Source organism: Arvicanthis niloticus, chromosome 21, assembly GCF_011762505.2.
Source record: "Arvicanthis niloticus isolate mArvNil1 chromosome 21, mArvNil1.pat.X, whole genome shotgun sequence".
NCBI lineage: Eukaryota > Metazoa > Chordata > Mammalia > Rodentia > Muridae > Arvicanthis > Arvicanthis niloticus.
This window is the reverse complement of record NC_047678.1, coordinates 51,989,728-52,002,111: the sequence shown is the minus strand read 5'-3', so window position 1 is coordinate 52,002,111 and position 12,384 is coordinate 51,989,728. Positions and strand designations below refer to the sequence as shown.

Here is a 12,384-nt window from a genome sequence, read left to right as displayed (position 1 = left end):
AGGACACTGATGCTCTTGCAAAGGACCCAGGCTTGGTCCCTGCACTCACATGATGGCTCACAGCTATCCCTACCTCAAGTTCCAGGAGCTATGACACCGTCTTCTAAACTCCATGGGCACTGGGCACTCACATGGTACTCATATACACATGTAGCAAAAATACTCATACACATACAATACATATTGAAAAAATAAATAAAAGGTTTATTTTGGCTCATAAATTTCAGAAGATTTGGTTCATAAGTCATCGCTTTGAGGATTGTGGTGAAGCAGGAATTTATGAGAGTCCTCTGCTCCATTCGTGGCACCAGGGACACAAAATGAGGAAGAGGATGAACCAAGTTCCTTCAACTCCCTTCAGGGTCACATCCCCTAGTAACCTAAATTCCTCCCACAAGTCCCTACCTCCTAAAGGTTCTACCTCCTCCCAACAACAGCAAGCTGGGGACCAACTCCTTAACAGATGGACCTTTGGGAGATACTTCACATCCAAAATGTAGCACTTGGTAGGATTGTGAGTTTCTGGAAAGGTAGGGAAGGTTAAATAAAGGTGCTGCTGTCCCAGAGATCCTAAGATCTCCTAAGAGCAAGATGTATGGGTAGGACTCTCAGGATACACAGGAGAGGGGTCTTGCAGAGGGCTGCTTTGTAGGGTGATTTTCCTCTAGACCATGGGAAAAGTTTAAGTGTGTGTGTGTGTGTGTGTGTGTGTGTGTGTGTGTGTGTGTGTATGTTTTGTTTTTGTTGAGACAGGGTTCCTCTGCATAGACCTGGATGTCTTAGAATTTACTGTGTAGGCCAGGCTGGTCTTGAACTCAGAGATCCACCTGCCTCTGTCTCCTGAGTGCTGGGGCTAAAGGTGTGAACCACCAATATCTGTCTGGAAAAGAATTTCTATGCCCCAGCTCACAAATATTGAAGCATAGGAAAGAACTCAACAGACCTGCATGTCTATCAAGCAAGCTGGAAAAGATGCCATGTGCTCTGGGATACTAAGCCTAGTGGCTAACACAGGAACTCCCAGACTTCTTTTGAATGGAAGAAACGCATGGTGAAATGTTCCAGTTTGGCATCTTCTAAGACCTTGAGCATCATGTTTTCATCCTGTTTCCAAGTCTATACTCAAGGAAATCAGAGACCTCTCTAGTACAACCTTCTTCCTGACCTTTAGACAAGCCTCATCTTCCCTTGTAGAGCTGATGCCATGGCAGCCTGAGGTGAGTTTCATAGGCTGTCTCTGCCTCCTCTGGATCAAAACACCATCAACATGAGCAATGGATTTGAAGTGTGGAGGCAGAGAAGGCAGAGAGGGCAAAAAGGTCAGAGAGGGCAGAGAGGGCAAAGGGGGCAGAGGGAGGAGAGGGAGGAGAGGGGGTAGAGAGGCAGGGACTCCTACATTGTACATTTCTAACTCATATACCCCAGAAGAATCTTTGGCCCCAACCTGAGGCTCGTCTTATGAAGTTATTGGTTGAATTATGTTTTCACCAAGTTCCTATGTCAAAGTCTCAACTTCCTGTATGCCAGAATATGACTTTATTTGCACAGGATCTTTCAATAGGGGACTAAGATAAAATAAGACTGTTAGAGTGTATCTGAATCATGATCCTAATCTGAGTGGTTGCTTTTACAGAAAGTTCAGACACCTAAAGAGACACCAGGGACTCACAGATCCAACCACATGACAATAAGACAGAAGAAAGGTGCCTACTTCAGAAATGGAGTCTTTGCACACATTGATTGCAGACTTCTAGATTCCAGAATTATGAGGAATAAATATCTGATGCTTAAGGTACTAGGCAGACAAATGAGCTAAAATTTGCAAACTTATTTGTACTTCAATGCATCTATGGTCAGAAAGCTTGTAGTGCTCAACTCAAGGAGCACATGACTTGACTACTTCCCTACAAGCTACTTTCAAACTTTGCTCATTTATCCCTATGCGTTTCCAGATAATGCAAAATTCCCACATGCATTACAAATTTGTCCTTACTTCAGAAGGAAGTGGCTGAACATCTTTCACCTACTTTTAGATAAGACTATTTGATTCTGTTTATTACAGTGGTTCCCAACTTTTCTAATGCTACCGACCCTTTAAGACAGTTCCTCATGGCGCAGTGACCCTCAGCCATAACATTATTTTTGCTGCTACTTCATAACTGAAATTTTGCTGTTATGAATCATAATGTAGATATCTGTATATTCTGATGGTCTTAGGTGACCCCTGTGAGAGGGTCGTTGGCTGGTTTATTAGTTTACAGGAATAAGTGCTATTGTTTGCTCTTTTAGCAAATGTTCCTCCTGATTTTTTACTTCAATTGATTCTGTTTATATTTTATCAGGGAGAATTTGGTTTTGTATATGTCCAAACTCATTTTATGGTATTTGTGGTTAAAAATCACTCCTCCTACCCACCAGCCAGCCATTATGTAGGGGTGATATTTATAAAATAGCATTGGTCCAGCTTATTCCCAGGCAGCCACCATATTCCTACTGCTCCTCGGCTCTGACTGGGGCTCCAGCTAGCTAGATGTGCAGGCCCTGGCACTCAGGAGATGCCCACATGGGAGACTGGCTCAATCCCCCATGCTGCATCCACAAAGCTCGGCTGAACCCCAGACAATATGTGCCATAGTACCTGATAGAAATGAGACTCTTAAAGCTTAATGGTTATCTAAAGGATTTATATATTTACAAATGCTTGATCAACAAGATGCCCACACAGTTAGAGTTGTTACCCAATATCTAACTTTTTGATAGAAGTTTCTACCCAGGACAGCTTTCGACCCATCTGTGGTTCTCCATGGTTGCCTTCTTCCCCTCCCCTTCCTCTTTTTATCCCCTCTCCTTCCTCTTTTTCTCCCTTCCCTTCCTCTCTTTCTCATTCAGTTCCACCTCCTCTTCTACTGCCTAATCACCAAGCTCCACTGTGAATATAATATAGCAGAATAAGTTTCCTGCTACACTTTTATGATTCTATATTTTAGTTGCATACCTTAATCTGACCTACATTGATTTTGGTGGTATGCAAGAGGGATATGGACTGATTTTTCCCTTCAAACAGCAAGCTTTCACTATATAATATTCTAGGGAAAAAATCTACTCAACAGTCCATTAAGTTGAAGCACTTCGTTTTTCTAGGTTATTAATGCCAAGATTTGAATACTGATTATTCTGTCTCCTTATTTTTCTCTATCATTAATACCATTGTCTAGTAATTGCTAATTCAGTTAGATATTTAGCTATTTTACAGGGAAAATCTTCCTTCCATCCTTTACATTTAAGACTTTATGTCCATTCCACTCAGTGAATTAAAGTAAGTTGTTCTAGTCTTTCAAACATACCATTGAGACATCAGTTAAAATTACATTGTCTGTTAAGTTTTTCTCATGATAAAACAGTGTTACTTTATTCAAACCTATTTATTATATACCACTTAAGGACTACTGCTAGGCATTTTATATTGTTACTACTGTAAATGATGCCCATTTCCTGCATTTTTTAAATTATCACTAAATTATATGAAAACTATTGATTTAGAAATATTACTCTAAACATTGCTGATTTGTGGAGTTTTTCTATTGATCCTAATGGGATTTCTTTCCCCTTCCTTCCTTCTTTCCTTCCTTCCTCTCTTCCTTCCTTCCTTTCCCCCTTCCTTTCTTAGTATTTCATTTTATTTTTAAGACACAGTCTCACTATGTAGCCCTGGCTGGCCTGGAACTCACTATGTAGAACAGGCTGGCCTCACAATCACAGATCCACCTGCCTCTGCCTCTGAGTGCTGGGATTAACGGTATATGTTACCATGATTAGCCTGCCATTATTTTGTAAGGCTATGGTTAGATTATCATCATGCATAGCCAATATGATTATGTGGAATCCTCATGATAAATGCTCCCATTGGAGGTTAAAAACAATTTTTTCATTTATTTCATTTATTGTTTAAGTCCACACCTCATTGTCTCTCAGCAGCACAGGCTGTCCACTGATAGGCTGAGATCCAACTGTCACCCTTGGCTTAAAGAAACAGAACTAAAAGTGGGTCATGTGACAGGCAGAAGACAGTAGCATGGCTTTGGGGCAAACAAGACTGTCAGACACCAGAGTTTCAGCATTGCTTTCTGATGTATTGGCCCAATAGAACTTGCCTTCTCACCTCTACTTCCATTCAAATAGTCCTAAATCTCCTTTAAAACCTATGATCCCACTGGTTGTTAAGGCTATTTTCAGGGCATTGCCTATGATAACCCAGTGACTTTGTTAGACTTATTACTGCTATGCCCAATACCTAAGAGGAACAGTTTTAAAAGAGGGAGAGTCTGCCTCAGCTAGTGCTTCAGAAGTTCAGCTATAGTTGGCTGGCTCTGTGGCTGTGGATCTGAAGTAAGGTTGAACATGATGGGACCCTTGCAGTAGAAAAAGCCTATTACCTCATGACCAGGAAGCAGAGGAGACAGATAGGAAAAGGCCAAAGACACATTGTCATTCCAGGGCATGCTTTCAATGATGCACTTCTTCCAAATAGGCCCCGAGTGTTCAAGTTTTTCCTACCCACCCAAAGTAGTTTTCTCACCTGGGGATTTCAACAAAACAGGAGTGTTTGGGGTCTGGGAACTAAGCCTTCTACACATATTCAAACCATAATAGTAACCTAGCCCTATGCATTCCATTTTCAGAAATGTCTATCATGCTACAGTCCCCGTAAGAGAACTCTGTGTCTCTGATCCTGTAAATGGCATGTTTTAAAAGAGTTGTAGGCAGTATGCTCTCCAGGATTCTACGAGTATAGACTGGGTTAATTCCTTAGATTCTGGGCATATCTGTCTAATCTGACAGTTATAAAAATTAGTCCTAGTCAAGGGGAAGTAGGAACAAACTGGAATGGAAAATTCAGAGAAGTTTCCTTCACTAGAAGAGAAAGCAGATGGGATGCAGTCAAAATCCATTTGCAGGGAAACTGGTAGGACATTCGTTCACTGTGGGTAAGACATCTCCCTACTCAGAAAGGCATTGTTCCCACAGCTCCAGCTTCTGCTGAAGATTAGGAAAAAAACACATGACAACTGTTTATCACAGTATAAACTAGGGTTAGCAAAGGGGGAAACACCCATTAAGACAACTTTTGGTCGCTCAACATCTCACAGTTAGATTCCATCCAAACACATAGTTAAGGCAAAGCATTAACCCTTCTCTCACATTCCAAAGCCTGTCTGTCTCAGGTGATGGCATCTGGGGATTTATGAGTTTCCCTTTTCTCTCTTAGTGATGAAGAAACTCAGAATAAAATGTGCCACTCAGCCAGAGCGATTATCTACAACACAGTATTTCTCCTGCGGCTCTGGTTCCTGGTCCCTGGCTTGTGTCTTATCATTTATACTTTTAGTAGGTCATTCTGAATCACTTTTGGAAAGAAGGCCAAGCACTTACAGCATTTTCTTTGCTGCTGTCAGGCAGCTGTCCCTGCTGCAAAGGAGCCTGTGACAAATGTCTCTGAGGAGGGCCAAGGGTGTGCAGTGGCAGGTGGTAGGACTGTTCTGCTCTCTGCTTCATCAGGGAGATGCCATGCAAGGGTCTGGGGCACAGGACTAGAGGGTAGGAGTCCTTTCCTAGTAAAGAGACCTACAGTCAGCCCCTAAGATTGGCCTCAATTCTTGAATTAGTGTAAACTTTGGATTGTCATATTTTACAGAGGAAATGCTGATTTTTAAAATGTTCACTAATACTTCATATTAAAAAAATGAATTAAATAGAAAACAGAACATGGTTGCCAGTATGCACAAAGGGAATGAGAGCATTTAATAGCTGCAGACTAATTTTTACGGGGTACTCTCTAGAACTCTGCTATAGTACCTCAAGTTAATAATATAGCACTGACCTCTTAAAATTCATTGTGGGTGGGCCTCCTGTCAAATGATCTTATTGCAATAACAACATCAGCAATAACAATGATAATTAGAGCAAAGGGACCCAAAGTCCTTTCTGATATCACAAAGTAACTCATATGTATCACAAGTTAGTAAAGCTAGCCAGACCCATCTAGTTGTCTTATTACCTAGAACTACCACTATGTATCAATTAAATCTCCAAGACTACTTAAAGAACAAAACCTCTGGACCAAGTTACCACCCAGTCCAGACCTGCGTCTTTGGTCTTGTAGACAGACCCCTGAGAACAGGAATCACCAACCTCGTTCCTAGGAGACAATGCAAGTCCTTTTTTACCAAGACATGGATGCCATCATGATGTGCTCATACTTGAGCCTTAGAGAAGCTAGGTTTAGAGTTTTCTCTCAGATTTTGTGAGCACAGATTAGTTAAACAATCTCTACAAACTGGAAACAGTCTTGGTGCACAGGACTCTATCACTCCTTGTACAAAAGAATAGCAAAGACCTGTGACTCATTCTAACCCTTTGTTTCCACAAGTTTCTTATCAAAACCCCTAAAGATATGTGAGCACCAGAAAATACATGTCAAGAACTTCCTGCTGCCCTTTAGTTATGAATTTCTACAGGACAAATGCCTGCATTTTTCAATATTGCTGTAGATACCTAAAGAGCAAGATTTTCAAGACAGAAAAAAGAAGATTGTGAGACTCACAATCTCCACCCAGAGAATATCTATTTCTGCCTTTTTTTCCAACAACAAAAAAAATCATGGCCACTCCATGATTCGATTCTTTCAGATAAAAGGTGGGCTTTCACATTTCTGATATACAAGCAGAACCATTTAGATGAACACATTTGTCTTATTTGATCTTTTTTTTCAAACTAAAAATAAAACAGCTATTGACTAGTTTACAATGTTCTCAGAACATATGATTACTTTAATTCTGCAATGCTTCTTTCGAGTTTTCCCACAAGGGCACCAGAAAATTCACCCACCTTTTCTTCTTTTTTATAAAACTGGAAAGTTGGGAGGTGAAAGATCTCACAGTCTTGCACCAGCTGCTCACAGTCCTCAGTGTCCACCTCCAAGAATATCACGTCCTCATGCTTTAAAGACAGGGAATGGAAGTGTGGCTTCATCATTCTGCAAGGGCCACACCAAGCGGCTGAGAAATCCACAGCCACCAGCTTCTCTCCAGCATCTTTGAGCACCTCCTCAAATTCCTCCTTGTCTTTAATCACTCTCACCAAGCCTTCTTCCAGGGTCTCTATTGCTGTTTCAAGATGTGAGAGTTTGCTCTCCAAGAGCTGCACATCTTCTGAAGACTTGATAATGTCACCTTCCTGGGACTGAATGATGTCTTCTGGGGACATGATAATTTCTTCATCAGGTTGGATGATATCTTCTGAGGACTTGGGAATAGCTCCCTCCTTAGATGGAATGCTGTCTTTTAATGGCTCATGGATTTTATCCTCCTTGGACTGCATGGATTCCTGAGAGGACTTGGGCATTTCACTCTCCTTGGACTGGATGGATTCCTGGGGGGACTTGGGGATTTTGTTCTCCTTGAACTGGAAGCTGTCCTTTAAGGGTCTGTAGGTTTTACCTTCCTTGGACTGGATGGTGTCCTGCAAGGATGTCGGGACTTCACTTTCCTTGGATTGGATGGTGTCTTCTGAGGACTTGGGCATGTCATCTTTCTTGGATTGGATGGTGTCTTCTAAGGACTTGGGCATGTCACCTTTCTTGGATTGGATGGTGTCTTCTGAGGACTTGGGCATGTCACCTTTCTTGGATTGGATGGTGTCTTCTGAGGACTTGGGCATGTCACCTTTCTTGGATTGGATGGTGTCTTCTGAGGACTTGGGCATGTCATCTTTCTTGGATTGGATGGTGTCTTCTGAGGACTTGGGCATGTCACCTTTCTTGGATTGGATGGTGTCTTCTAAGGATTTGGGCATGTCACCTTTCTTGGATTGGATGGTGTATTCTGAAGACTTGGGCGTGTTACCTTTCTTGGATTGGATGGTGTCTTCTGAGGACTTAGGCATGTTACTTTTTTTGGATTGGATGGTGTTTTCTGAGGACTTGGGCATGTCACCTTTCTTGGATTGAATGGTGTCTTCTGAGGACTTGGGCATGTCACCTTTCTTGGATTGGATGGTGTCTTCTGAGGACTTGGGCATGTCACCTTTCTTGGATTGGATGGTGTCTTCTGAGGACTTGGGCATGTCACCTTTCTTGGATTGGATGGTGTCTTCTGAGGACTTGGGCATGTCACCTTTCTTGGATTGGATGGTGTCTTCTGAGGACTTGGGTATGTTACCTTTCTTGGATTGGATGGTGTCTTCTGAGGACTTGGGCATGTCAGCCTCCCTGTAATGGGTGCCATTTGCAGCAGGGTTGAGGGTGCTCCCCTGTTTGGGGTGGGTGGTTTTTGCCAAGGACTTGGGGGTGTTGCTATAATTGGTCTGCTTGGAGTAGCCGGAGGTTTTAGAAATGTTTTCCTGTTTCAGCTGAGTGTTTTTTGATGAGGACTTGGGGCTACCTTCATGTTTGGGATAGATGGTATTCTCTGAGAACATGGGGGTGCTACTGACCTGCTGTGGGAACTCAGACTCTTCTGTGGACATATGAAGTGTGTTGCTGACCATGGAAGCAATGGCCTTCTCTTTGGACTGGGGTGTATCCAAGAACTCTGGGACCAGAAAAGCCTCATTTTTGGATAGAATCTGCAATGGATTTTCTGAACAACAAAAAATTAATTAATTAAATCAGAATGCAAAAAAAAGAGAGAAAGAAAAATAAGATTGACTACCTACACCAAGGAAGACTTATCTTTTTAAAAACATTTTAAACATTTTTAAAGATTTTAATATACATAGTAGCTGTCTTCAGACACACCAGAAGAGGGCATCAGATCCCTTTACTGATGGTTATGAACCACTATGTGGTTGCTGGGAATTGAACTCAGGACCTCTGAAACAGCAGTCAGCGGTCTTAACCACTGAGCCGTCTCTCCAGCCCCAGAAGACTTATTCATAGAGAACATGAAGGAGCCGGGCAGTGGTGGTGTACTCCTTTAATCACAGCACCTGGGAGGCAGAGGCAGGTGGATTTCTGAGTTCGAGGCCAGCCTGATCTACAGAGTTAAGTTCCAGGACAGCCAGGAGTATACAGAGAAATCCTGTCTCGAAAAACAAAAGCAAGCAAACAAACAAACAAACAAACAAACAAAGAGACCATGAAGGCATCTGATGAATAGTGTACAGATCTGAGTAATGCCATTCACGAGACAGCCAAGCATCAGCAATGATAACGGTCTTTCATGTATGTTTCTTGCTTTAACAACAACTTTTCTTTCTTGATTCAACACTACCACCTGTTCCCCACATTCAGAGCTCCCCAAGGCAACCTCCTCTTTCTGCTTACCATTGCTGTCCCTTTCATTTGCTTTTCCTCCATTGTTCAGTATCATGTCCGACTCTTCAGGGGCTCCTGCTTGAACACTGTTCACGTCCAGGCCCTTGTCCTTATTCATTTTTTTGTCCTTCTTAAACATTTCTTCTATGGCCAAACTAAGAACAAAATACACTAAATACTTAATATTCAGGCAGTACTCCACAGCTGACGTTCCCAACCAGTACCCCCAACAGTGGCCTTTGAGAGCTTTGAGGCAGCCTCAGGGCTGGTAGTTATGCTGTGTGAAGCTGTGGGTGCATAAGCAGGCATTATTTCCTCAAGTACAACCAACCACTGAGGTAAGATGCATTGTGATCAGCACCTTAGAGATGGGGACACTGAGCCTTAGGGAAGTTACATAGCTAGGCTAGGTCAAGGTTCAAAGCCCATGCTCAAATATTATCCTGGACTCTTTGCCAAATGGTCTGTCTACACCAGGAAAACAAACCAACTTTCTTATCATTTTCATTCAGGGTTCTCTAGCCCCAGAATTCTCTTTAGGACTCATTAGTTATGTTATTCTCTTTTTCTATTACTATAACAAATAAATGAAGCTATTGTGTACTTATAAAGACATATTTATTTAGCTCTGAATTCTGGGGGTTTAAGGGAATTTCATCAGCATCTATTTGACTTCATAATGGAGATGAGGTCCCAACAATAAGGAAAGCAGAAACAAGAAAATCACATAATGACATAGGAAGCCAGAGCACGGAGGAGAGGAGTTGTACATACTCTGTCCTAGTTAGGGTTACTATTGCTGAGATCAAACACCATGATCAAGAGCATCTGGGAGAGGAAAAAAGGCTTATTTGACTAACAAATTCTGAATCAGTCCACTGAGAAAAGTCAAGGCAGGGACTTAAACTGGGCAGGATCCTGAAAGCAGGAGCTGATACAGAGGCCATGGAAAAGTGTTGCTTGCTAGCTTGTATCTCATGGCTTGTTCAACCTCTTTTCTTATAGAACCCAGGACCACTAGCCCAGGGGTGATATCACCCAACGTGAGCTGGGGTCTCCTGCATCAAGTACTAATTAAGAAAATGCCCCATGGGCTTGTCCACAGCCCAATCTCGAGCAGACAATTTTTCAGCTGGTGATTTCCCTCTGAGATGACTCCAGTTTGTGTCAAGTTGAAATGAAACTAGTTAGCACTTTCCTTACAAATTACTTAGGATTCCATGAGAACCACCTTAATCCCTCCTGAAGGAAGATCCCCCAAAGACACTAGGTCTTCTCTCAAAATTCCTATACTAGAAGCAAGCTTCCAACTCACAAACACTCGGGGTACAAACTATAGTACTCACTGTAACTATCTCCTAAGTATCACCTCTAAGAAGTATCACATGATAGCAACTATCTATGTCCTGCCAGATTGTCTATTCCCTTCTCCAGGAGCCCTCCTCGTGTTCCACCATCTTCCTGCCTTCTGCCTGAAGAGCAGCTTTCTTGTGGCTAGTCCCAGTTGAATCAGCCATATGTACTTCACTATGCATAACTGCAGCCAAATTACCTTTCCACAGGCTGGGGTAAAGCTCAATAGTATAGCTTGTCTAGCATGCATGAGGAGACTCTAGGTTCCATCTTTAGCAACACAAAGTGCATGCACACTCTTGTACATGTGCATGCATGCGCACATACCTTTCAGAAAGAGTTCTATTATCATTTTGAGATCACTTGCTTGTTTTCTACATTTACTGTGCATAGTAATCCAGTCCTAGGAGTATATGTGAAAACTGAAGTTTTGCATTTAAGAAAAAGTTTTAAATTATATATACATATATATATATATATATATGGATTTTGTCTACAGGTATGTCTGTCCATCACTTATATGCCTTACATCTGATAAAAGGGCATCAGATCCCCCAAAACTAGAGTTACAGATGGTTGTGAGTTGTCATGTGGGTGCTGGAAATCAAACCCAGGTCTTCTGGAAGAGCAGCCAGTGCTCTTAACCACTGAGCCACCTCTCCAGCCCAAGGTTTGCATTCTTAACAGAGACTTATTTCCATGTTTCTTTCACCACACCTATACTAACAGTCAAAATTAAGGAGGTTGTCTAAACAGTGGCAGGTCCATGTTGTCTATAGAAGCTTTGAAACATCTACTAGAAGTGATTTACTCATCTGGGCTTTGCTATCAAACATATTCTACTAAGGGAGAAAGTGATGCTGCTATCAGCCTATGCATTTTTTACAATAGAATATACATTATCTGTTCCCTCCTCCGAAGTCTTGATCATATCCACCCCACTGCCCTTTTCCCCTCCTCCTCAGGCAATCTCAACACATTTCCCTCCTCACTCCATGTCTTGTCTCTTTTCTGCAGCCCACTGAATCCAATTAGTGCTGTCAGTTGTAATGCCGGCTGGTCTTGTGGGTTTGATCTTGTGTGGCGGCTGTGAGTCTGTGAGAGCAGCAGCCACATCCTACCAGGAGACAGCATCTCACAGCATTCCTTCCCCATCCCCTGACTCGTGCATCCTTCTTCCCTCTCTTCTAGGATGGCCCATGAGCCTTGTGGGGAGGGTTAATATAGTGTTTCATTTAGGGCTGAGTGCTGCTCAGCTCTTTGACAATGGTTGGTGTCATAGAAGGGATACTGTTACATGGGCTTTGTTCCCTGGATATGGGCTTTACCAGGCAGCAATGGATGAGGACATTATGATGTAGATGAGACTTTCCAGCTGAGAGGAAGAAGGGACAACTTCTCTTCCCTACTGTAAGTGGGGAAGCCAGAGGGTAGGCACGGTCTCTCCCCCTCCAGCTAGAAGCATCAGCATAGATGTTGGTTTCATGTGCCCACATGAAACCTGAAAGCTGAAAGTCATGCTCTCATGTTCTAACTGGGGAGCGGGAGTATCCAGGAAGAGCCATATCCAGATGGATTCCACAGCCTATCCAGGACTTGTCCCAGCACAACATGGGCACCAACTGAGAAATGAGTGCAGGCCTAAGACAGTGGCAGGCTCCAGCCCCTCTAGCCTACAGGGGAAATGCTAAGGATCTGTCTGTCCTGCACATACCTAA

General features: G+C 42.6%; 1 protein-coding gene across 1 annotated transcript; it reads right to left on the bottom strand.

The window, feature by feature from the left end:
- Nucleotides 1-6,800: 6,800 nt before the first annotated feature.
- Txndc2 (thioredoxin domain containing 2) lies at nt 6,801-11,909 on the bottom strand. Its single transcript, XM_076917575.1, has 3 exons — nt 11,659-11,909; nt 9,323-9,468; nt 6,801-8,636 (listed from the first exon to the last, which is right to left on the bottom strand). The coding sequence occupies exons 1-3, from the start codon at nt 11,661-11,663 to the stop codon at nt 6,823-6,825; spliced, it is 1,965 nt and encodes a 654-aa protein (XP_076773690.1). The 5' UTR covers nt 11,664-11,909; the 3' UTR covers nt 6,801-6,822.
- Nucleotides 11,910-12,384: the final 475 nt, after the last annotated feature.